The sequence below is a fragment of the Elephas maximus genome, chromosome 16 (assembly GCF_024166365.1).
Source record: "Elephas maximus indicus isolate mEleMax1 chromosome 16, mEleMax1 primary haplotype, whole genome shotgun sequence".
In the NCBI taxonomy this organism is placed as follows: Eukaryota; Metazoa; Chordata; class Mammalia; order Proboscidea; family Elephantidae; genus Elephas; species Elephas maximus.
The window spans coordinates 4,282,567-4,305,509 of NC_064834.1; the positions used below are offsets into that span (position 1 = coordinate 4,282,567).

A 22,943-nucleotide genomic window follows, 5' to 3' on the forward strand; every position below is an offset into this window, starting at 1 on the left:
ATCGTGGGAGCATTTCTGATGCTACTTTTTCAGGAAGATGTCCGTGGGATGGACGAGGTGCCCAGTGGTCCCCTTCCCACAGCCCCCTCAGGGAGCTGCCACCTCCTTGATCTCATGTGATGGGAAGCACTCCTGCGTGGCCTGTCTGTGAGGTGCCGAGAAGCCTGGTCTCTACATGAGCCTAGCCCGTCTGTCACCTCTCCCAGAACTCAGCACTATTTCTGCACTACCTATTCTGCTCTGCTGGTCAGGAAGCTTGCTTTCTCAATTTCCTGCAACAAGGACATTCCCTTATCAACCCTGCCAATCTCTGAAGCTCAGGACCATGCCATAAATGGTGCATGGTCAGTAAATACAAACTATTCCTCCTTTGAAACCACCAGGAAATGTCACAACTCCCTTGGTTTTTTGAGCAAGCCACACCACGTAATACCTGTGCACATGGTACCCTCTTGATCAGGGCAGACCTTTCTCCTTCTCTGGGCCCCACTTCTGTCTGCCTGGCTAATAGCAAGTCAGGTCAGTTGCCCCCACTGTAACAAAGCCTTCCTGAACCCCATCAATGACATAATGCCCCAAGAGAGTGAGGGTCCCTCACTGTGTGCCCTGTATAAGCTGTGGAGGGCAGAGAGTTATCAGAGGGAGCCGGTGCTTGGCAGGGTGTGATGGTGGAGAGGTGCAGATCCTGGCTGGCTGGGCCCTGTTCCTACTCCCAAGAAAGAATGAAGACAAATGCTGTCCTTGTCAAGGACCTTCTCTGTGTGGGGTTCACATAGGTAGTCCCTCAGGAGGAGCTAGGATCTCATCTTCTAGGTAAGGCACAGCTCTCCCTCCAGGTTCATCCCTCCATCCCTGCCTCCATCCATCCATACATTCATTCATCTCTTCCTCCATGCATCCCTCCCTCTTTCCATTCCTCATTCACTCCATCCATTCATTCATCTCTCCATCCCTCCCTCCCTCCATCTTTTCTTCCTTCCATCCATCCCACCCATCCTTCCCTTATCCATCCATCCATCTGTCCAACCATCCATCCACCCACCCATCCACCCATTCACCCATCCATCCTTCTTTTCTTCCTACCTTCCACCCACCCACCCATCCTCCCATCCACCCCCCCACCCATCCATCCATCCTTCCACCCATCCACCATTACTAAGCACAAGTTTACTCCCCCCCACAGCAGCATCATGCTCCCCTGATCTCACAGCCTCTCCATCCTTATCATTCTCTTTCCAAACTGCCCCTCTCACAAGGGCCTTCTGTCCTGCTTCTGTCCCATACTGGTCTGGACCCTGTCCGAATAAAGCTATATGCCTTTGACTCAAAAATGCCAACCCCTGGGTGGAAAGTAAAACGTTTATCACCATGATGTTTCCAGGTAGCTAGATGTTGGAGACTGCTTCATTATGAATCCAGATATTTGATTTTAATTTTTCTCTCCAGTTTGACTGTCACAGGGGAAAAAACTTCCCAGCTTTGGAGCTGAACAGGCCTGGATTCAAATCCTGGTTTTGTCAATTCCTACCTATATAACCTTAAGCAAATTCCTTGATCTTGACACATCTGAGCTGGAGTTTTCCTCAGTTCAAAACTGTCAGTAATATTACTTACCACCCAGGGTTGCTGTGAGGGTTAATATAGATGACTCTCCATAGAAAGTACCCACACACTAAGTGCCTGGCACTAAGTAGGGGCTTGATAAACAGCAGTCCCTTTCTTTTTCCAGAGGTAAGTACGTATGGTCTTTCTGACTCAAGGGATCCCTGCAGAGGCTGATCAAGAGGCTGCGGGGTGTATGTGTGTGTGTGTGTGTGTGTGTGTGTGTGTGTAGGGTTCTTTCAACATGTCCAAGGGAGCCAGAGCCTGGGCTCAGGGCTGGGAGTGTGTGACCACTGGAAACCTGCCATACAATGGCCTCCCATGGCTTTCCTTTGAGAGCCCTGACAAGTGAGGTGCCCTTCTCCAGGAAAGCAGCTACTCAACTGCACAAATGTCACCACAGAAGACTGACCAGGCTCGTGTTTCTCGCCCCTGGTTGCATCATGGAGAGCTGGTCAGCGTTTTCCAGATGTGCATGATTAGGAGAACCCCCCAGGTACCAACGTGCAGGTTCACGTGCCCCCACCGCACTAGCCCTGGGGCGGGACCAGGGACTCTGTATTCTTACCAAGCCCCCAGATGAGTCTCACAATTCGGCAAGCTAAGCTAAGCTTGCAACAATTCAAACTCAAGTCCAAGCGCACAGCATCTCTGCCATTTGTTAGCAGGAGCTTTGGACAAGGCATTTGACCGCCTTGTTCCTCAGGCTCCTCACCTGTAAAATGTGGACAATAACTGTGCTTACTTGGGCAAATGAGAGTGCAAGTCTAGGAGTCAGCAGAGGCATCCGGGCTGTTGTGACTACAGAGCCCTGCCACGCTGAGGCTTAGCCTGGACACTGTCCACACTTGAATTGGCCATGGAGGGGTCACGTGGTGGGGTCATGTGGGTGGGGGTGGGGCATTCCAAGTATAGACCTGAGCTTCAGGGCTAAAAACACGCTACTGTTTGGCTGTCTGGTGTCCCCCAGGTGGTAGCTTTGCTGAGATACAGAATTATCTTGTGACTGTATATTGAGAAGCCACTCTGTAGCCAAGAGACAATCCAATGTGTTTGGGGACAGTTGCTTGGCAGAGCTGTTCCCCTACTCAAGGTACTCACTAGGAAAGAGGTGAGGGGCCTGCCTCCCACCCTGGCCCCTGCTGGGGCTGCCCAGAGGCCTCACGTTCTAGTGAACTTACGCTTTGGAGTAGTTCAGAACAAAGTCCACTCCTTTCTCACTGTCAAACTGGATGTCGCGAGGTAAATCCTTGTGGAATTTGGCATCGATACTTAAGGGAAAGCCTGGGTTCCACTCCATCCACCTGAGCATGAAGGAGGAGAAAAGTGGGTTAAGTGTCTGGCCTGGTGTTGCCACCCTCAGGTGAGGTGGCCTGTGTCTACATGACGTGAAATGTGGCAGTCAATGTGTCCACTGTCAGGCCAACATGTCACAGGCTGACTATGCTTCCAGTGTGGGGGTACCAGGGGCGTGAACTTTGCTGTACCTTGAGCATACAGCGGGAGGCATCAGGCCCCCTAAACCTGAGGCTGGCATTTACCTCAAAAAGCTAGGGAATGGTAGGTGTGCACCAGTGAGTAAAAGGAGCAAAGAAGGAAGCCTCATGTGACTCCATCTGTTTGAGGCAATGTCTCCCACTGTACTGTCTCAGCTAGTCTCAGGCAGAAATTTTTATAATAAAAAGTTAGTGTGGAGTCAACTCTGTCTCATGGTGACCCTGTGTGTGTCAAATTAGAACTGTGCTCCATAGGGTTTTCAATGGCTGCCTTTTTGAAGGTAAATTGCCAGACCTTTATTCTGAGGCACCTCTGGATGGACTCAAACCTCTAGTCTTTTGGATAGCTGCCAAGTTAACTGTTTGCACCACCCAGGGACTCCAATAGATGTACAAAATTGAGCCAGTCATTCATCAGTCCATTAATGTTAACTATCAATTTAACCAAAAGGAAAGAACATGCTTGGCATTTCTCAGGCTAAAAGAACCGAACAAAAATTTTAAGCCTCGAGTTGCAATTCTGAAGGATTCTGGGCCCTGGTGGTACACTGGTTAGGTGTTTGGCTGCCAACCAAAAGGTCGGCAGTTTGAATCCACCAATTGCTGCTTGGAAACCCTGTGGGGGCAGTTCTACTCTGTCCTATAGGGTCGATATGAGTTGGAATTGACTCAGTACAATGGGTTTGGTTTTTTTTGGTTATGGGCAAAATGTTGAAAGACGCAGGAAGCATCAAAAGAAGATGGAAGGGCTATACAGAGTCACCGTGCCAAAAAGTATTGGTTGATGTTTCCACCATTTCAGAAGGTGGCATATGATCAAGAACCCATGGTTTTGAAGAAAGAAATCCAAGATGCACTGAAAGCACTGGCAAAAAAAAAAAAAAAAAAAACACAAACAAGGCTCTAGGAATTGATAGAATACCAATTGAGATACTTCAACAAACAGATGCAGTGCTGGAGGTGCTTACATATCTATGCCACGAAATTTGGAAGACAGCTACCAGGCCAGCTGACTGGAAGAGATCCATATTTGTGCCCATTCCAGAGAAGGGTGATCCACACAATGCGGAAATTTTCGAACAATATTATTAATATCACACGCAAGTAAAATTTTGTTGAAGATAATTAAAAAATGGTTGCAGTAGTACATTGACAGGGAACTGCCAGAAATTCAAGTCAGATTCAGAAGAGGACATGGAACAAGTGATAACATTGCTGATATCAGATGGATCTTGGCTGAAAGCAGATAATACCAGAAAGATGTTTACCTGTGTTTTATTGACTATGCAAAGGCATTCGACTGTGCGGATCATAACAAATTATGGATAACATTGCCAAGAATAGGAATTTCAGACACTTAATTGTGCTCATGAGAAACCTGTACATAGATTAAGAGGCAGTTGTTGAAACAGAACAAGGGAATACTGCATGGTTTAAAGTCAGGAAAGGTGAATGGCAGGGTTGTATCCTTCCATCATACTTATTCAATCTGTATGCTGAGCAAATAATCCGAGAAGCTGGACTATATGAAGAAGAATGGGGCATCAGGATTGGAGGAAGGCTCACTAACAACCTGCGATAATGCAAGTAACACAACCTTGCTTGCTGAAAGTGAAGAGGACTTGAAGTACTTACTGATAAAAATCAAAGACCACAGCCTTCAGTATGGATTACACCTCAACATAAAGAAAACAAAAATCTTCACAACTGGGTCAATAAGCAACATCACCTAAATATATACCAATTAAGTTTTTAAATGTCAAAGAGAGAAGAGAGCACAAAAGAGAGAAGGGGGGGGCGGCTAAAAGGAGGGAGAGCGACATACCCCACAAGCTTCTGAGAAAAGAAAAAGAATCAAACACTTATTAGATTTATCAGTTGCCACACTGAAAACAGGAAGATAGTGTAAAGTGTTTGTAGGTGTCATGGATTGAATTGTGTCCCCCCAAAATATGTGTCGACTTGATTAGGCCATGATTCTCAGTATTGTCTGGTTGTCCTCCACTGTGTGATTGTAATTCTATGTTAAAGAGGATTAGGGTGGGATTGTAACACCCATACTAAGGTCACATCCCTCATCCAATGTAAAGGGAGTTTCCCTGGGGTGTGGCCTGCACCACCTTTCATCTTACAAGAGATAAAAGGAAAGGGAAGCAAGCAGAGAGCTGGGGACTTCATACTACCAAGAAAGCAGCAATGGGAGCAAAGCACGTACTTTGGACCCAGGGTTCCTGTGAGAAGAAGCTCCTAGTCCATGGGAAGACTGGTGACAAGGAACTTCCTCCAGAGCTGACAGAGAAAGAAAGCCTTCCCCTGGTGCCGACGCCCTGAATTCGGACTTCTAGCCTACTTTACTGGGTGAGAATAAATTTCTGTTTGTTCAAGCCACCCACTTGTGGTATTTCTATTACAACAGCACTAGATAACTAAGATGGTAGGATATCCCTTTTAAGATCATTATCTAAGATTCTTGTAAGAAGTCAAGTAATCGGTGAGGATAGGAGGAAAAAAAATTTTTTTTGACAGGCCAGAGCTCAAATATTTCATCAATCAACCACATACTTCTTCTGAGGAAATTAAGTGAAGACATTGAGCCAAATAAATTTTAAATTAGAAAGAACCAAGACTTTCCTTAGAGATGAGTAACAGAAAACCACAGCAAATATCATACTGAACAAACAAAACAGAAACAGCACAGACACCGTCTTCAGAAATCAAGGTCTAGCCTTAGCATGCTGATTAGTACTGTATTCCTTGTTTTTTGTGTTCCAGTCATACAATAAAAAAAGAATATCAGTGGTGTAAATAATGGAAAATAAGAGACAAAATACCATGATTTAGATAAGATGGCTGATTAAAAAGACTCAATTAAAAAACCATTAAAAAAAAAACCATTAGGGCCAATAAATGCATTTGGTAAGGTATCAATTCAAGGTAAATACTAAAAAAAAAATTGTGTCTTTATCCCTGCAACAATTATTTAGAAACAGAAAAATATCTCATTCAGAATAGCAAAAGCTACACACAGCCACCACCGGCCATCAGGGGAGGTACATGTGTTGCTATGATGCTGAACATCTTTCAGTGAAGCTTATAGGCTGAGAGACTAGGAGGAAAGGTCTGGCAATCTACTTCTGAAAATCCGGCAGCAATGAAAACACTATGCATCATAACGATTCAACTCACAACTGATCATGGGGACAGCACGTTTTGTTCCGTTGTGTATGGGGTCACCATGTGTCAGGGGCCAACTTGACAGCAGCAAACATCAACAACAACCACCACTACTACCACAACAGAAAGTAACCAGGAAGGTAGAAGACCTGCATGAGGAGAGCTAACCATTCTCTTGAAGGACATTACACCAAGTCTACGTGGAAAGAAATGCCTGCCATGTTCTTGGACGGAGAGATACAATGCCCTAAAGATGCCAATACATAACACATTTATATGTAATTCAAAGCAATTCTCATCATGAAACTTAAAAAAGAACAGTGAGATAGTAAACAGATTTTAAAACTTAGAAAGTTTTTAGAAAGAGCTTGGTGCTGGGTTCTAGGACAGAAAAATAGACCACACACCAAGTCTAGGAACAGACCCAGGAAATGTGAGACTGTAACACGAAACAGCAACATGTACTGTGTGCTGTCTCTGTGCTTTCACGGTTTAACTCATTTAACCCTCTCAAGAACCCTATGAGATAGGGACTGTTCCCCACATTCTCCTTACAAGGAAACTGAGGCACAGAGAGGTTAAACATCTTTCAAAGGACACACACTAAGTAGCAGTAAGTGGAGCTGGATCCAGGCGCTGGGGTCTAGAGGCCATGCCCATGACCACCATCAAATGATGCTCTGGGTGATGTGGGGTCATCACAGGTCACCGTGGAGGAATGCATTATGGAACAAATGCCGCTGGGAAAATCCAGCCCTTCCTTCATATCCCGTATAAAAACACATGGCAGATTAAGCAAAGCTCTGAAGTTCAAAGCAAAAAGCATTATGTAAAAATACAGAATTTTTGGTATAAAAGTAGGGTGAGGCCGGCCGGCCTCCTTGAACAAACCCAAAGGTCAAACGAAAAGCAATGCAAATAGTTAAGTAAATAGAGGACTAAAACCTTCTTTGTGAAAAAAAGCAACAGAAAACAAATGATGTATGCAGTACATATAACAACGCGATACCATTCCAATATATAAACAAATGATGTTTGCAGTACATATAACAACGCGATACCATTCTAATATATAAAGAGCTCCTTTAAATTAATAATAAAAAGACCCCCCAAAAAACAAAATCAAAACACACATATACACACACAACAAAATAAAACAAAACCTTCACATGAAAATAAAACATACACATAGGCAATTCAAAGAAGAAACGATGCAAACAGGTAACAACCAAATGAAAAGATACTTAACTCACCTGTGGTCGGCGGAATTCGGGTTAAAACAATGGGGCCTCCCTTAGGGGTTACTAGATTGTCAGCCAGATTGCAGATCAGTCATCAGTTATAAGTGAAGGTAAAACTGTACTTTGACACACAGTTGGCAGGACCGAAACTTACTATAACATTTTGTGAAAGGATGTTTGCCAGTGTCTCTTAAAAATGAAAAATGCTGACAACGCAGCCAATCGGAGTTCTGGGATTTGATCTGACAGTGATTAAAGCAGCAGAACATAAGGATGTTTGCACAAGGTTGCTTCTTGCAGCACTGTCTGTAAGGCCACACACGCATACCACCACACACACACACACACACACACACCACTGTCTGTAAGACCACACACACACACCACACACACATGCATACCACCACACACACACACACCCCCCACTGTCTGTAAGACCACACACACACACCCCACTGTCTGTAAGACCACACACACGCATACCACCACACACACACACCCACTGTCTGTAAGACCACACACACACACCACACCACCACCACACACATCCAAATAAGACAAGAAATACGTAGTGATTTAAGAGGGAGGGAAAAAACGAGACGCTTTTTGACTCACATCAGACTGACAAGAAGGAGAAAGTCTCAAGATGCGAAGCACACAGTGATGTAGGGACACAGCAAGTTTCAAGTGGCTGCCGGGGGTGTAAACTGGCAGAAGCCCTTTGGCACACAATCAGCACTACCTGGCTAACTTAAAAGCACATATGGCCCACGTGTCTGCAAGCCTCCTTTAGGGATATTCCAAGAGTAACTCATCAAAGAGGGCACCTCACTGCAGGTCTGTTTGTAACAGCTAAAAATTAAAGACAGCCCAAGTGTCTGTCAGCAGGAGAGTGGATAAGTAAGCGGTGGTTTGTTCGTACAGCAGTGTGCTGGACAGAAGACAAATGAAGGGACTACATCTGTCTGTATCTACTGGGTACTCTTCAAAACACAGTGATGAGTGAAACAGCAAGTCACACAATGATTAGATTAAATGCTGTAGATTGAACACTGCACAAACTATCCTACATTGCAGTGTGTGTGCACACACACGTGCAGTGACAGTGTGAAGACAGGGCTGAGGGGTTATCGCCCGTGTGGGTTTCCCCATCTTCCTGAATGTATGATTTTGTGAGGAGAGTCGGCCAGACTCACAGGCTTTCTGCCATATAGGGGACTATTCTTAGCTGTTGCTTCACTTCAGAATTCTAATCTGAATGCCTGAGAGTTCATGTGAAAGAGGAAGCTCCAATATTGTGCAGACGGTGCAAAGTTCAGTGTTTCCTGAACTAAGAGCTGAAGAGGAAGCAGAGGGGGGCTCTGAAAAGGACAGATGAGTGAAAGGAGGAAGATGAAATGATGATTAGGTGATTAGATCTAAGAAAGGGGCAAAACACCTCACTAGAAAATCCCTCTATTTCCCTTGGCCCTGGCCTGGCTTAAATAATGGAAACTAAAGGACAAAATTATCATTATTTAGATAATATGGATGGATACCTAGGTAACTAAAAATACTCAATTAAGAAACACACACAACACTAAAGCCGCCTCTCCTCGGGTAAGGGGGGTGTTCCCAAAGGGTGTTCTGTCGGACCCTCATTCTGCAGTACACCGAGAGCTGTCCATCACATGCTTCTAGGGAAAACTGGTGAAAAAACGACCATGGCTCATTACCACGGAACCTGGACAATTCAGTGCTCATGTGCATTGTGAACCTCCAGGCAGAGGAGGTACCAAGCAGCTTTCCAAACTTATTTTACCATAGAATCCTTTTTTGGGGGAAGGGGAAGAAGGTTGGGGAACAAAATTCTAGGGCACGCTTTGCCTATAGAATGAATTTAATTGCAACCAGCCATTAACACCTTGGTTTCATTAGTGGAGTGCTGACAAGGCTCACTGTCCACTCACCAGGCAGGACACAACTAGCCTGACAGTATGGGAGCTGCCCAACGTAGGTGCAACAGAGGACACCTTCCCTCCACAAAGCTAGAAGCATGCCAAGTGCTTGCTGGGGGGCTGTGACACAGTGGCTCAGGGTGGCAGAACAGCAGAGGAAGGAGTGTAGAAACAAGCACCCTTTGGGATGGAGTGGCAGAGCCCTCAGATAACGCAAGTGCTCTGTACCAAGTATAAAAGTCTCGAAGGACATCATAGGGTGCTTGAGGTGACAGGCTTGCACACAAATATTGTAAAACAAATTGTAAATTCATATATCCTTAATATTATCCATAATATAAAACCAAATTACTTTCCCAACATCTGGTGCTAAAGAAATGAAGGTTTTATTTTTCAACATTTTTATTGTGAAATATATATGTACATGTATAATATGTGTCCACCATATATTATGTCTGTCCGTCTGTTTTTCAGTCTGTCTTACTGTGGTGGCTTGCCTACTGCTATGATGCTGGAAGCTATGCCACTGGTATTTCAAATACTAGCAATGTCACCCATGGTAGACAGGTTTTAGGAGAAGTTTCAAACTAAGACAGACTAAGAAAAAAGGCTTGGAACCATACTTCTGAAAATTAGCCAACGGGAACCCTAGGGATCACAACAAAATACTGTCCAATATACTGCTGGAAGATGAGCCCCCCAGGTTGGAAGGTCTCAACAATGGACTCAAGCATGCCAAGGATGTGAAGATAGGACAGGACTGGGCAACATTTTGTTATGTTGTACATAGGGTTGCCATGAGTCAAAGCTGACTTGAAGGCAACTAACAACAACAATAACATGTGTAGCACTGTGTACCCCCAAGACGAAGTCCTGGGTGGTGGGCGCTGTGCTGCTCCTGCTGATGGTTCTCAGAGCAGCCAAGTGGAGGCATGCAGCTCAGCGGCAACACAGGGCTCATCGCTGCTTCACCCCGGACTGGAAGAGTCTGGATGCCCCGCCAGGGTGTTTGTTCACTGGAGCATGTACTCAGTGCTGGCCTGGGGCAGTGAGTGGTTCTGGTGGCAGTGGAAGGGTGAGGGACAGCCCCAATATGAGTTCTTCAAGATGAACAACTACCCTCCCAGCTTCAGCTGTGCTAACTTCAGGCTGCAGTTCACAGCCGCCTTCTTCCAGCCAGACCACTGGACCAACCTCATCTAGTGGTGGGGGCCAGGTATGTAGTTCTGACCACAAAGCATCATGAGGTCCTCACAACTGGCCAAGTCCTGTGTCTTGGAACTGGAACACTTAGGACTTAAGACCCCATCGTGATTTGTTGGGGAGCTGGGAACAGCTCTGCCAAAGAGGGACATATGCTATGGACTTTATCATTCACTCTTAGAGTGGTCCCGTCCACTCTACCTACTTGATGCGAAAAATGGCTTCAAGACACAGTAGTTTGTGAGTTCAAAAGCAATGCCAGAACTATATGATCTCGTTAATAGGTATAAGACTAACCCAATTTGGTCTGATGGAGAGTGAGAATGTCCTGATACTTACTGGAACTCTACAGATTTTCTTGCTTGGGTCTACAATGATAGCGATATCAAGGATCAAGTGGTAATAAATGACCAGTAGGGTCAGAACTGCTTCTGTCACCATGGAGGATTCTACAACTGTCCAGATAAATACATGCTAGGGAGCTTGCCAGATCACAAGTGGGAGATGTGCATCCTCCAAGGACAAGTCATCCTGGGGCTATCGTTGCAACATGGTGATGGTAAGCCTTGCAAGTGAAGAGGAAAATCATTTCAGAGCTGGTTCAGGCAGTAAGTGTGAGAGGCAACTCTCTTCTCCACAATGGGCCAACTAAAGATGGGGTGATTTTTCCCATCTTCCAAGAAAGGCTTCTTGCTGTTGGGAAGCAGCTGACCATCAGCAGGGAGGCTATTTATGCCTCTAAGCTATGGAGGCTACAGTCAGATAAGAACATGACATCTCTCTGCTACTCTTCAACAGGACCAGATGTTTATGGCATTTTACTGCACCGGCCAAAAAATGGAGTCCTATACCTTGCATCCCCTAAAACTACCTTGACTGCAAAGGTTATTATGCTGGAACTCGAAGGGGGTCTGAAATGGTTCCAATATCCAGTTCAAGGCCTCCTCATTTCCCTGCCTTGGTTACTACCCTCTGCTCTCTCTGTTAGTTTTGCTTGGACTCTAAAGCTGACAAGAGTGGAGTGATCGTTTGAATTCCAGAGGAAAGGGACACTGCTGATCCCTGCTAATGACTTCAGATGAAGAATAAGCCAAGTCACACTATTGCCTGTGGGAGGAGGTAGACTGGATTTGACAAGTTCGGCCACATGCAATTATTTAGCATAAATTGTCACCAACTCTTCTCCCACTCCTTCCATTTGTGAAATGACTATTCTTTCCTCATTCATCAATAGTGCCCTTAGTAATATATCGAGTATCTATATATGTGTGGATCAGTCTCTGGTTTCTTCTGTTTCATGGAAATGTAAGTTTTTGATGGAAAAGAAGATGGAGTTAAGGATAATTTTGAGTTTGGGACGATCAGTAGTCTCAGTGGGGGACTCACCAACAGCTTGAGCAGTGGGTTCCTGAGAATGAGGGGAAGGATAAGAAGCTAAGAGAGATGGCTTTACGAATTGTTTTTGTTAGCTGCCATCGAGTTGACCCCAAGTCATGACAATCCCATGTGTTATAGTAGAACTGCTCCATAGGATTTTCTTGGCTATGATCTTTACAGAAGTAGTTCGTCATGTCTTTCTTGCGTGGAGCCACTGGGTGGACTCGAATGGCCAAACTTTAGTTTAGCAGCCAATCACAAAACGCTTGCACCACTTAGGTTCCTCCTTTTTATAAATTATAAATTAGCAAAGCTAAAAGAAAAAAAAAGGTAGCTGCCCAGCTATGGCAGGTGTTTCATAAAATAGGTACCCATAGGCTTCCAGAAAAATGAATAAATAGAGACTTCCAGCCAACATGGCACCATAGATGGAAGCACCATGCCGTACTTCCACAATAAAGACCCCCAAAACTAAATAAAACCGAGACAAATGTCAATCTTGGAACACTAAATGTCATATGAAGAGATAAAGAACTCCAAGCATGGAATGGAATAAGAAAGTGACAGAGAGCAAGGAGAGATACGTGTAGAGGCCCCCTATTGGCTAAAACAGCACAGATTCACCATCTTCGAATCTTCATTGGGAAGCAGCTTAATGGAGCTCCCAGCAGGAGACAGGGCACCCAGTAACCAGCAACATACACTTTCCTACCCCCATCCTTCTCCCCCCTGCTCTACCTCAGCTGCTTCCTAGTTGGCTGCAGTAGCTTGGCTGGCTGGGAAGTGCAGGGTCCATACATCTTGGATTCACCCTGCCCACATTAAAGTTTCATGGGCAGGGAGTACAGGAAAGCAGCTTCAAGGAGCTCCCAGCAGGAAACAGAGCACCCACTGTACTTGCCCTGCTGCACCATAGCGAGTGACTGGCTGAGCCCATTGGACAAGGAGGTGAAAAGTATTGTGCCCACAGACGAGCAAACAACAAAGGACACACAACCCGCTTGCTCAGACATAATCAAATAAAACAAAAAAGCAGGATGAAACAAACAAATCTACAATCAATAAATGAAGAAAATAACTACTGAATGTCCCGAAGACAGCAGACAATATCAAAACATAAAAAAACAAAACAAACAAACAAAAAACAGGACAGGATGATTCCAGTAGGCATCCAAAATAAAACACCAGATGACTTTTCAGTAGAAGAAAAGACACAAGAACTACCTGATACAGAATTCAAATCTCTAATATTCAGAGCCATCCAAGAGTTGAAGCAAAAAGCAGACAGAAATGAGGAAAAAAATTAAAAAACTTATGGAAAAGTCAGACAAATTCATGGAAAACACAGACCAAAAAATGGAATAATTCAGGAAAGTAATAAAAGAGCAAAATGTCAAAATAAATTAATGACTAGAAATCATACAAAAACAACAATTAGAAATCCAAAAGATAAACAAGAAGATTTCAGAAATTGACAGTATCATAGAAGGGCTGAGGAGCAGGTTTGAAATGATGGAGTATAGGATCAGCAAAATTGAACACTAACACTTCAATACAACTTCAAGGAAAAATTAGAAAAAAGAGTGAAGAAAAATGAAGAAACCCTGAGAATTATGTGGGACACAATTGAAATAAAAAATTCACAAGTGATCAGAGTTCCAGAACAGGGGGAGAAAATGGGAAACATAGAGAGGATCACTGAAGATTGGCTGACAGAAAATTCCCTAACATCATGAAAGATGAAAAGCTGACCATCCAGGAAAATCAACAAACCCCATATAAGATAGACCCCAAAAGAAAATCACCAAGGCATATCATAATCATACTCACTAAAACCAAAGATAAAGAGACAATCCTGAGAGCACCTTGAGAAAAACGAAAAGTCACATACAGAGGGGAAACAATAAGACTAAATTCTGATTATTCAGCAGAAACCATGCAGGCAAGAAGACAATGGGATGACATATACAAAACCTTGAAAGAAAAAAATTGTGAACCAAGAATTAATATATCCTGCAAAACTCTCATTCAAATATGATGGTGAAATTAGGACATTTCCAAATTAACAAAAATTAAAGGAATATGTAAAAACCAAACCAAACTTATAAAGAATTATTAAAGACAGCCCTTTGGTCTGAGAACAAACAACATCAGACCACAGCCTGAATCTAGGACACAAGATCATACAAGCTAGTTACCAACTCAGGAAATGAACACTCAAGGACTATCCAAAACGAAAAGAACTACAACAGGTAACTAGAGAGGTTAATCTGTAAATTACTCCAACAACAGAAAAATAAAAGAGGGAATAAATGGTGTAGGTATAGAACTTTCTAATGGAGAAGGAGGCAAGGTGATACCAAGTAATAATAGACTAGTTCAAACGTACGAAGATAAGGGTAAATTTCAAGGTAACTACAAAGAAAGTTAACAAATCTACTCATCAAAACAAAGAAGAAAATCATAAGGTCTCAGTAAAAACGAAATCTACCAAAACAAAAGAAATGGAAAAAAAAATCCACGAACAAAAGGATTTCAGCACAGGAGAGTAAGAGGAATAAAGAAAACATCAGCACCAGACACACTCACAAAAAAAGCTCTGCAAAATGACAGCAATAAATTCATACCTATCAATAATTACACTGGATGTAAATGGTCTAAATGCACCCATAAAGAGACAGAGAGTAACAGAATGGATAAAAAAAAAAACCTGGATCCATCCATATGCTGTCTACAAGAGACACATCTTAGAACCAAAGATGTAAATTTATTAAAAATCAAAGGATGGAAAACAATATACCAAGCAAACAGCTACCAAAAAAGAGCAGGAGTGGCAATACTAATCTCAGATAAAATACACTTTAAAATGAAATCCACTATAAAAGACAAAGAAGGGACAATTAAAGGGACGATCCATCAGGAAGACATAACCATAATAAACATCTACACAACCAATGACAGGGCTTCAAAATACATGAAACAAACTCTAACAGCACTGACAAGAGAAATTGACAGTTCTATGGCAGTAACAGGAGACTTCAACATACCACTCTTAGTAAAGGACAGAAAGTCTAGAAAGAAACTCAACAAGGATACAGAAGAGCTAAAGGGCACAATCAGCCAACTTGACCTCATAGACACATATAGAACACTCCATCCAACGGCTGAAAGTTACACATTCTTTTCCAACACACAACAACCCTCGACAAAATTCAAAACATTGCGATAATGCAAAGTATCTTCTCTGACCACAATAGCCTCAAGGTAGAAATTAACAACAGAAAGAGCAAGGAAAAAAAAAATCAATTACATGGAAACTGAACACCCTGCTTAAAAATCACTGGGTAATAGAAGAAATCAGGGATGGAATAAAAAAATTCTTAGACTCAAACAAGAATGAAAACACATCATACCAAAACCTTTGAGACACTGCAAAAGCAGTCCTCAGAGCTCGGTTTACACCAATAGATGCACACATCAAAAAAGAAGAAATGGATAAAATCAAAACTAGCTACACAACTTGGACAAAAGAACAGAAAAAAAAAAAAACACCACAGCCACCAGAAGAAAGCAAATAATAAAGATCAGAAATGAGATAGAGAGAAGAAAAACAATAGAAAGAATCAACAAAACCAAAAGTTGGTTCTTTGAAAGGATCAACAAAATTGACAAACCACTGGCCAAACTGACAAAAGAAAAACAGGAGAGGAAGCAAATAACCCAAATAAGAAATAATATGGGAGACACTGCAACAGATCCAAGGGAAATAAAAAGAATTATAACAAAGTATTATGAAAAACTATAGGGTCGCTATGAGTCGGAATCGACTCAATGGCACTGGGTTTGGTTTGGTTTTTTTATTATGAAAAACTATACTTCAACAAACTTGAAAACCTAGAGGCAATGGACAAATTTCTAGAAATACGCTACCCAAACTAACAGAAAATGATGTTGAAAATCTGAACAGAACCATATCAAGAGAAGAGATTGAAAAGCAAATAAAAGAACTCCCAACAAAAACTTAAAAAAGCCCTGGCCTGCATAGCTTCACTGGAGAATTCTACCAAATATCCAGAGAAGAGCTTACACCAGTACTACTCAAACTATTTCAGAACATAGAAAAGGAAGTGATACTTCCAAATTAACTCTATGAAGCCAACACAACCCTGATACCAAAACCAGGCAAAGACACCACCACCAAAAAAAAAAAAAAAAAAGAAAATTACAGCCCAATATCACTCATGAATATAGATGCAAAAATTCTCAACAAAATTCTAGCCAATAGAATTCAGCATCATAACAAAAAAATAATACACCATGACCAAGTAGGGTTCATACCAGGTATGAAAGGATGCTTCAACATTAGAAAATCAATCAACATAATTCACCACATAAATAAAAGGAAAGAAAAGAATCACATGATCATCTCAATCGACACAGAAAAGGCATTTGACAAAGCCCAACATCCATTCCTGATGAAAACTCTCAATAAAATAGGTATAGAAGGGAAATTTCTCAACATAGTAAAGGGCATCCATGCAAAACTAGCGGCCAACATCATTCTTAATGGAGAGAGGCTGAAAACATTCCCCTTGAGAACATGAACAAGACAAGGAGGCCCTTTATCATCACACCTATTTAACATTGTGCTGGAAGTCCTAGCTAGAGCAATAAGGAAAGAAAAAGAAATAAATGGCATCCAAATTGGTAATGAAGAAGTTAATCTGTCCGTGTTTGCCAATGATATGGTAGAAAATCCAAACACTCCATGAGACAACTGCTGGAACTAATAAAAAGATTCAGCAGAGTAGCAGGATACAAGATAAACATATAAAAATCAGCTGGGAGGTGGGGCCAAGACCACGGAGTAGCCACACGCTTCCGGTGTTCCCTCTTACAACAACGACCCAAAAAAACAAGTGAAACAATTATCTTTATGACAAGCTGGGTTTTTTTTTTTTTTTTTTTTAGGAGCCCTGAACATCAAAGGCAAAATTAGAAAATAGACTGAATGGCAGGGGGAGGGAGAGATGGTTCAGAAGTGGAGAAGAGTTGTTGGACCTGAATCGTCGGGATCCCCCAAGCACCATTCCCAGGAGCAACTGCAGCAGGCTGGTGGTCCGGCTGCAGTTTCCTCAGGGAAAAATAGCCAGCCACACAGCTTATTCACACCTCCAGAACCAGAAAAGAACAGCGCTCTCGGCAAAAGCTAACACTTGAGTATATTTTACTGTGTCCCCCACCACCAAGCCAGATTCAGGGGATGTCAATTTCCCTGGGCCTGAGCTAGGCCCTGCTGAGCTCTCTGAGCCATTCTCACAGCCTTGGAGAGGGAATAAATTCACAATTGGGGCAAAAGATTAATTTGTCAGCTCCACTAAGCTGGGGAGCTCAGGACAGAAGTTTCTTCTGTCCAGGCATAAACAGTCCATGGACTTTGAATACTTTTCCCCCCTGCATGGACCTGTGTGGGTCTACTTCAGGAGAATAGGCCCTTGTTGGCAGACTTCAACTGTTTCAGCTGTGCGGTGGAGAGGTGGGTGTTTGATGTTTGACACCACTTTGACTATTAAACAGGGTCCTCACCTACCCACATCAGGGGACTAAGAACTGGTGGCTTCACTCAGGTCATCCAGCCACCCGTTGACAGGGGCTCAAGGATAACTGGTACCTCCCAGTTCTTACAACCAAAAGAATTGGGTGCCCATGGTTCATCTGTAGAATCCACCCATCTGTGCAATCTAGGGAATAGGGATGTGCTTTCCTCAGAGACACTTGGGGGACAGTTGTCAGCTCCCTACCTTGTTCAGAGCATGATCCACTGCTGCAACCAGGTATCAGTACCTATACCAATTGCCCGTGCCCATCTAAGTCTGTAAGACAGAGCCTTTACCACACACTTGATGATCAACTACCTGGACACCTGAGCTGAATCCATACAAGAAAAGTGAATGGACTCCTAGGCTGAAATACCTGATAACAGCTCTAGCCACCTGGTGGCAAGACGTTAGAGCTTCAAAGGCGCAAATAATCAAGTTATCTCACACAAGCAACTTATTTGGGCATAAAAAACAAAACAAAGCAAGAAGCTAGGATACAGTAAGCAAACATAAACTAATACAATAACTTATAGATGGCTCGGAGAAAACAGTCAATATCAAACCACATAAAGAAGCAGACTATGATTGCTTCAACAAGCTCTCAAAACAAAGAGTCACGGGATCTTCTGGATGAAGGTGCCTTCCTGGAATTGACGGATGCAGCATACAAAAGATTAATATACAGAACTCTTCAAAACATCAAGAACGAAATTAGGAAGGAGATCAGGCAATATGCAGAAAAAGCCAAGGAACACACAGATAAAGCAGCTGAAGAAGTTAAAAAGGTTATTCAAGAACACAATGAAAAATTTAATAAGCTGCAAGAATCCATAGAGAGACAGCAATCAGAAATTCAGAGGATTAACAATAAAATTATAGAATTAGGCAACTCAACAGAAAGTCAGAGAAGCAGAACTGAGCAAGTGGAAGGCAGAGTTGGTGAGAATGAAGATGAAGCACTTGGCACCAATATATTTGAAGAAAAAAAGTCAGATAAAAGAATTTTAAAAAATGAAGATACCCTAAGAATCATGTGGGACTCTATCAAGAGGAAAAACCTATGAGCGATTAGAGTACCAGACAGGGAGGGATAATAACAGAAAATACAGAGAGAATTTTGAAGATTTGTCGGCAGAACACTTCCCTGATATCGTGAAAGATATCTATCCAAGATGATCATCAAATTCCAGATAAGGTAGGTCTTAAAATAAAGTCACCAAGACATATTATAATCAAACTTGCCAAAACAAAAAATAAAGATTTTTTAGAGCAGGTAGTGATCGATGAAAAGTCACCTACAGAGAGTCAGTAAGAATAAGCTTGGACTACTTGGAGAAACCATGCAGGCAAGAAGGCAAAGGGATGACTTATATAAAGCATTGAAGGAAAAAAACTGCCAGCCAAGAATCATATATCCAGCAAAACTGTCTCTCAAATATAAAGGTGAATTTAGGACATTTCCAGCTAAACAGAAGTTTAGGGAATTTGTAAAAACAAAACAAAAGCTACAAGAAATACTAAAGGGAGTTCTTTGGTTAGAAAATCAATAATATCAGCTATCAACCCAAGACTAGAATACCTGATAGAGCCATCAGATGTCAACCCAGATATGAAAAATCAGAAAAATAAATCAAGTTAAAAAAAAAACCACTCAAAACAGGGGAACAGTGATGTCATTAGGCAAAAGAATAAAACAATAAAGAGGGACTAAGAAATGTAGTCAAAGATCTTTCATATGGAGAGGAAGACAAGGATATATAAACAAATAAAATTTAGGTTTAAACTTAGAAAAATAGGGGTAAATATTAAGGTAACTACAAAGGAGACTAACAATCCTACTCATCAAAATAAAATACAAGAAAAAAATAGAGACTCAGCAGAAACTAAATCAACAACAATGAATAAGAGGAAAACACAACATATAAAGATAAACTACTCAGCACAAAAATTAAGCGGGAAAAAGAAACTGTCAACAACACACACAAAAAGACATCAAAATGACAGCATTAAACTCATACCTATCTATAATTATGCTGAACATAAATGGACTAAATGCACCAATAAAGAGACAGAGAGTGGCAGAATACATAAAAAAAGAGGATCCATCGATATGCTCCCTATAAGAGACACACCTTAGACTTAGAGACAAAAACAAACTAAAACTCAGAGGATAGGAAAAAAATACATCAAGCAGACAACAATCATAAAAGAGCAGGAGTGGCAATATCAATTTCTGACAAAATAGATTTTTTAAAGTTAAATGCACCACAAAGGATAAGGAAGGACAGTATACAATGATCAAAGGGACAATATACCAAGAACATATACTCATATAAAATATTTATGCACCTAATGACAGGGTTACAAGATACATAAAACAAACTCTAACGGCATTGAAAAGTGAGATAGACAGCTCCACAATTATAGTAGGAGACTTCAACATACCACTTTCAGTGAAGGACAGAACGTCCAGAAAGAAGCTCAATAAAGACACGGAAGTTCTAAATGCCACAATAAACCAACTTGACCTCATAGACATAAACAGAACACTCCACCCAAGAGCAAACAAGTATATTTTCTTTTCTAGTGCACATGGAACATTCTCTAGAATAGACCACATATTAGGTCATAAAGCAAGCCTTAGCAGAATCCAAAACATCAAAATATTATGAAGTATCTTCTCTGATCCTAAGGCCATAAAAGTAGAAATCAGTAACAGAAAAAGCAGGGAAAAGAAATCAAACACTTGGAAACTGAACAATACCTTGCTAAAAAACAACTGGGTTATAGAAGACACCAAGGATGGAATAAAGAAATTCATAGAAAACAGTGAGAATGAAACACTTCCTATCAGAAACTTTGGGACACAGTGAAAGCAGTGCTCAGAGGTCAATTTATATCAACAAATGCACACATACAGAAAGAAGATAGGGCCAAAATCAAAGAATTATCCCTACAACTAGAACAAATAGAAAGAGAGGAATAAAAGAAACCTCAAACACGAGAAGAAAACATATAATAAAAATTAGAGCAGAATTAAATGAAATAGAAAACAGAAAAAACAATCGAAAGAGTTAACAAGACCAAAAGCTGGTTCTTTGAAAAAATTAACAAAATTGATAGACCTTTGGCCAAACTGACAAAAGAAAAACAGGAGAGGAAGCAAATAACCCAAATAAGAAATGAGATGGGTGATATCACAACAGACCCAACTGAAATTAAAAGAATCATATCAGATTACTATCAAAAATTATACTCTAACAAATTTGAACTCTTAGAAGAAATGGCTGAATTCCTAGAAACACACTACCTACTTAAACTAACACAAACAGAGGTAGAACAACTAAATAGGCCCATAACAAAAGAAGAGATTGAAAAGGTAATCAAAAAGCTCCCTACAAACAAAAGCCCTTGCCCTGAAGGCTTCGCTGCAGAGTTTTACCAGACTTTCAGAGAAGAGTTAACACCATTACTACTAAAGGTATTTCAGAGCATAGAAAAGGATGGAATACTCCCAAATTCATTCTATGAAGCCAGCATATCCCTGATACCAAAACCAGCTAAAGACACCACAGAAAAAGAAAATTACAGAGCTATATCCCTCATGAACGCAGATGCAAAAATCCTCAACAAAATTCTAGCCAATAGAATTCCACAATGTATCAAAAAATAATTCACCATGACCAAGTGGGATTCATACCAGGTATGCAGGGATGGTTCAACATTAGAAAAACAATTAAATAAGGCAAAAGACAAGAACCACATGATCTTATGAATTGATGCAGAAAAGGCATTTGACAAATTTCAACACCCATTCATGATAAAAACTCTCAGCAAAATAGGAATAGAAGGAAAATTCCTCAACATAATAAAGGGCATTTATACAAAGCTAACAGCCAACACTATCTTAAATGGAGAGAGTGTGAAAGCATTCCTCTTGAGATTGGGAACCAGACAAGGATGCCGTTTATCACCACTCTTATTCAACATTGTGCTGGAGGTTCTAGCCAGAGCAATTAGACTAGATAAAGAAATAAAGGGCATCCAGATGGGTAAGGAAGAAGTAAAAGTATCTCTATTTCCAGGTGACATGATCTTATACATAGAAACCCTAAAGAATCCTCCAGAAAACTACTGAAACTAATAGAAGAGTTCAGCAGAGTATCTGAATACAGGATAAACATACAAAAATCAGTTGGATTCCTCTACACCAACAAAAAGAACACCGAAGAGAAAATCACCAAATCAATACCATTTACAGTAGTCCCCAAGAAGATAAAATACTTAGGGATAAATCTAACCAGAGACGTAAAAGACCTATGCAAAGAAAACTACAAGACACTACTGCAAGAAACCAAAAGAGACCTACGTAACTGGAAAAACATACCTTGTTCGTGGATAGGAAGACTTAATATTGTAAAAATATCTATTCTAGCAAAAGTAATCTATAGATACAATGCAATTCTGATCCAAATTCCAGTGACATGTTTTAATGAGATGGAGAAAGAAATCACCAACTTCGCATGGAATGGAAAGAGGCCCTGGATTAGGAAAGCATTACTGAAAAAGAAGAACAAAGTGGGAGGCCTTACTCTACCTGATTTTAGAACCTATTATACCACCACAGTAGTCAAAACAGCTTGTTACTAGTACAACTGATGCATAGACCAAAGGAACAGAATTGAGAATCCAGACATAAATCCATCCACATATGAGCAGTTGATATTTGACAAAGGCTCAAAGTCAGTTAAATAAGGAAACGACAGTCTTTTTAACAAATGGTGCTGGCATAACTGGATGTCCATCTGCAAAAAAATGAGTCAAGACCCATATCTCACACCTTGCACAAAAAACGAACTCAAAATGGATCAAAGACCTCAATATAAAATCTAAAACATTAAAGATCATGGCAGGAAAAATACGGACAATGCTAGGAGCCCTAATACATGGCATAAACAGTATACAAAACAATGCAGAAGACAAACTAGACAACTGGGAGCTCCTAAAAATCAAATATCTATGGTCATCTAAAGACTTCACCAAAACAGTAAAATGTTTACCTACAGACTGGGAAAAAGTTTTTAGCTATGACATTTCCATTCAGCGTCTGATCTCTAAAATCTACAGGATACTGCAAAAACTCAACTACAAAAAGACAAACAACCCAAATAAAAAATGGGCAAACAATATGAACAGGGACTTCACTAAAGAAGACATTCAGGTAGCTAACAGATACATGAGGAAATCATTAGCCATTAGAGAAATGCAAATCAAAACTACAATGAGATTGCATCTCACTCCAAAAGGCTGGCA

General features: G+C 41.4%; 1 protein-coding gene and 1 pseudogene across 2 annotated transcripts in view; one reads left to right on the forward strand and one right to left on the reverse strand.

Annotated features, from left to right (window-relative positions):
- ALOX5 (arachidonate 5-lipoxygenase) overlaps nt 1-22,943 on the reverse strand; it is a 74,023-nt gene that overhangs the window by 26,616 nt on the left and 24,464 nt on the right. For both annotated transcript variants that reach the window (XM_049855547.1, XM_049855546.1), the window contains exon 4: nt 2,784-2,906. In XM_049855547.1, coding sequence (XP_049711504.1) covers nt 2,784-2,906 — 123 coding nt within the window. The remainder of the gene's footprint in view (nt 1-2,783; nt 2,907-22,943) is intronic.
- Nucleotides 10,291-11,678, forward strand: LOC126059663 (tissue alpha-L-fucosidase-like; annotated as a pseudogene).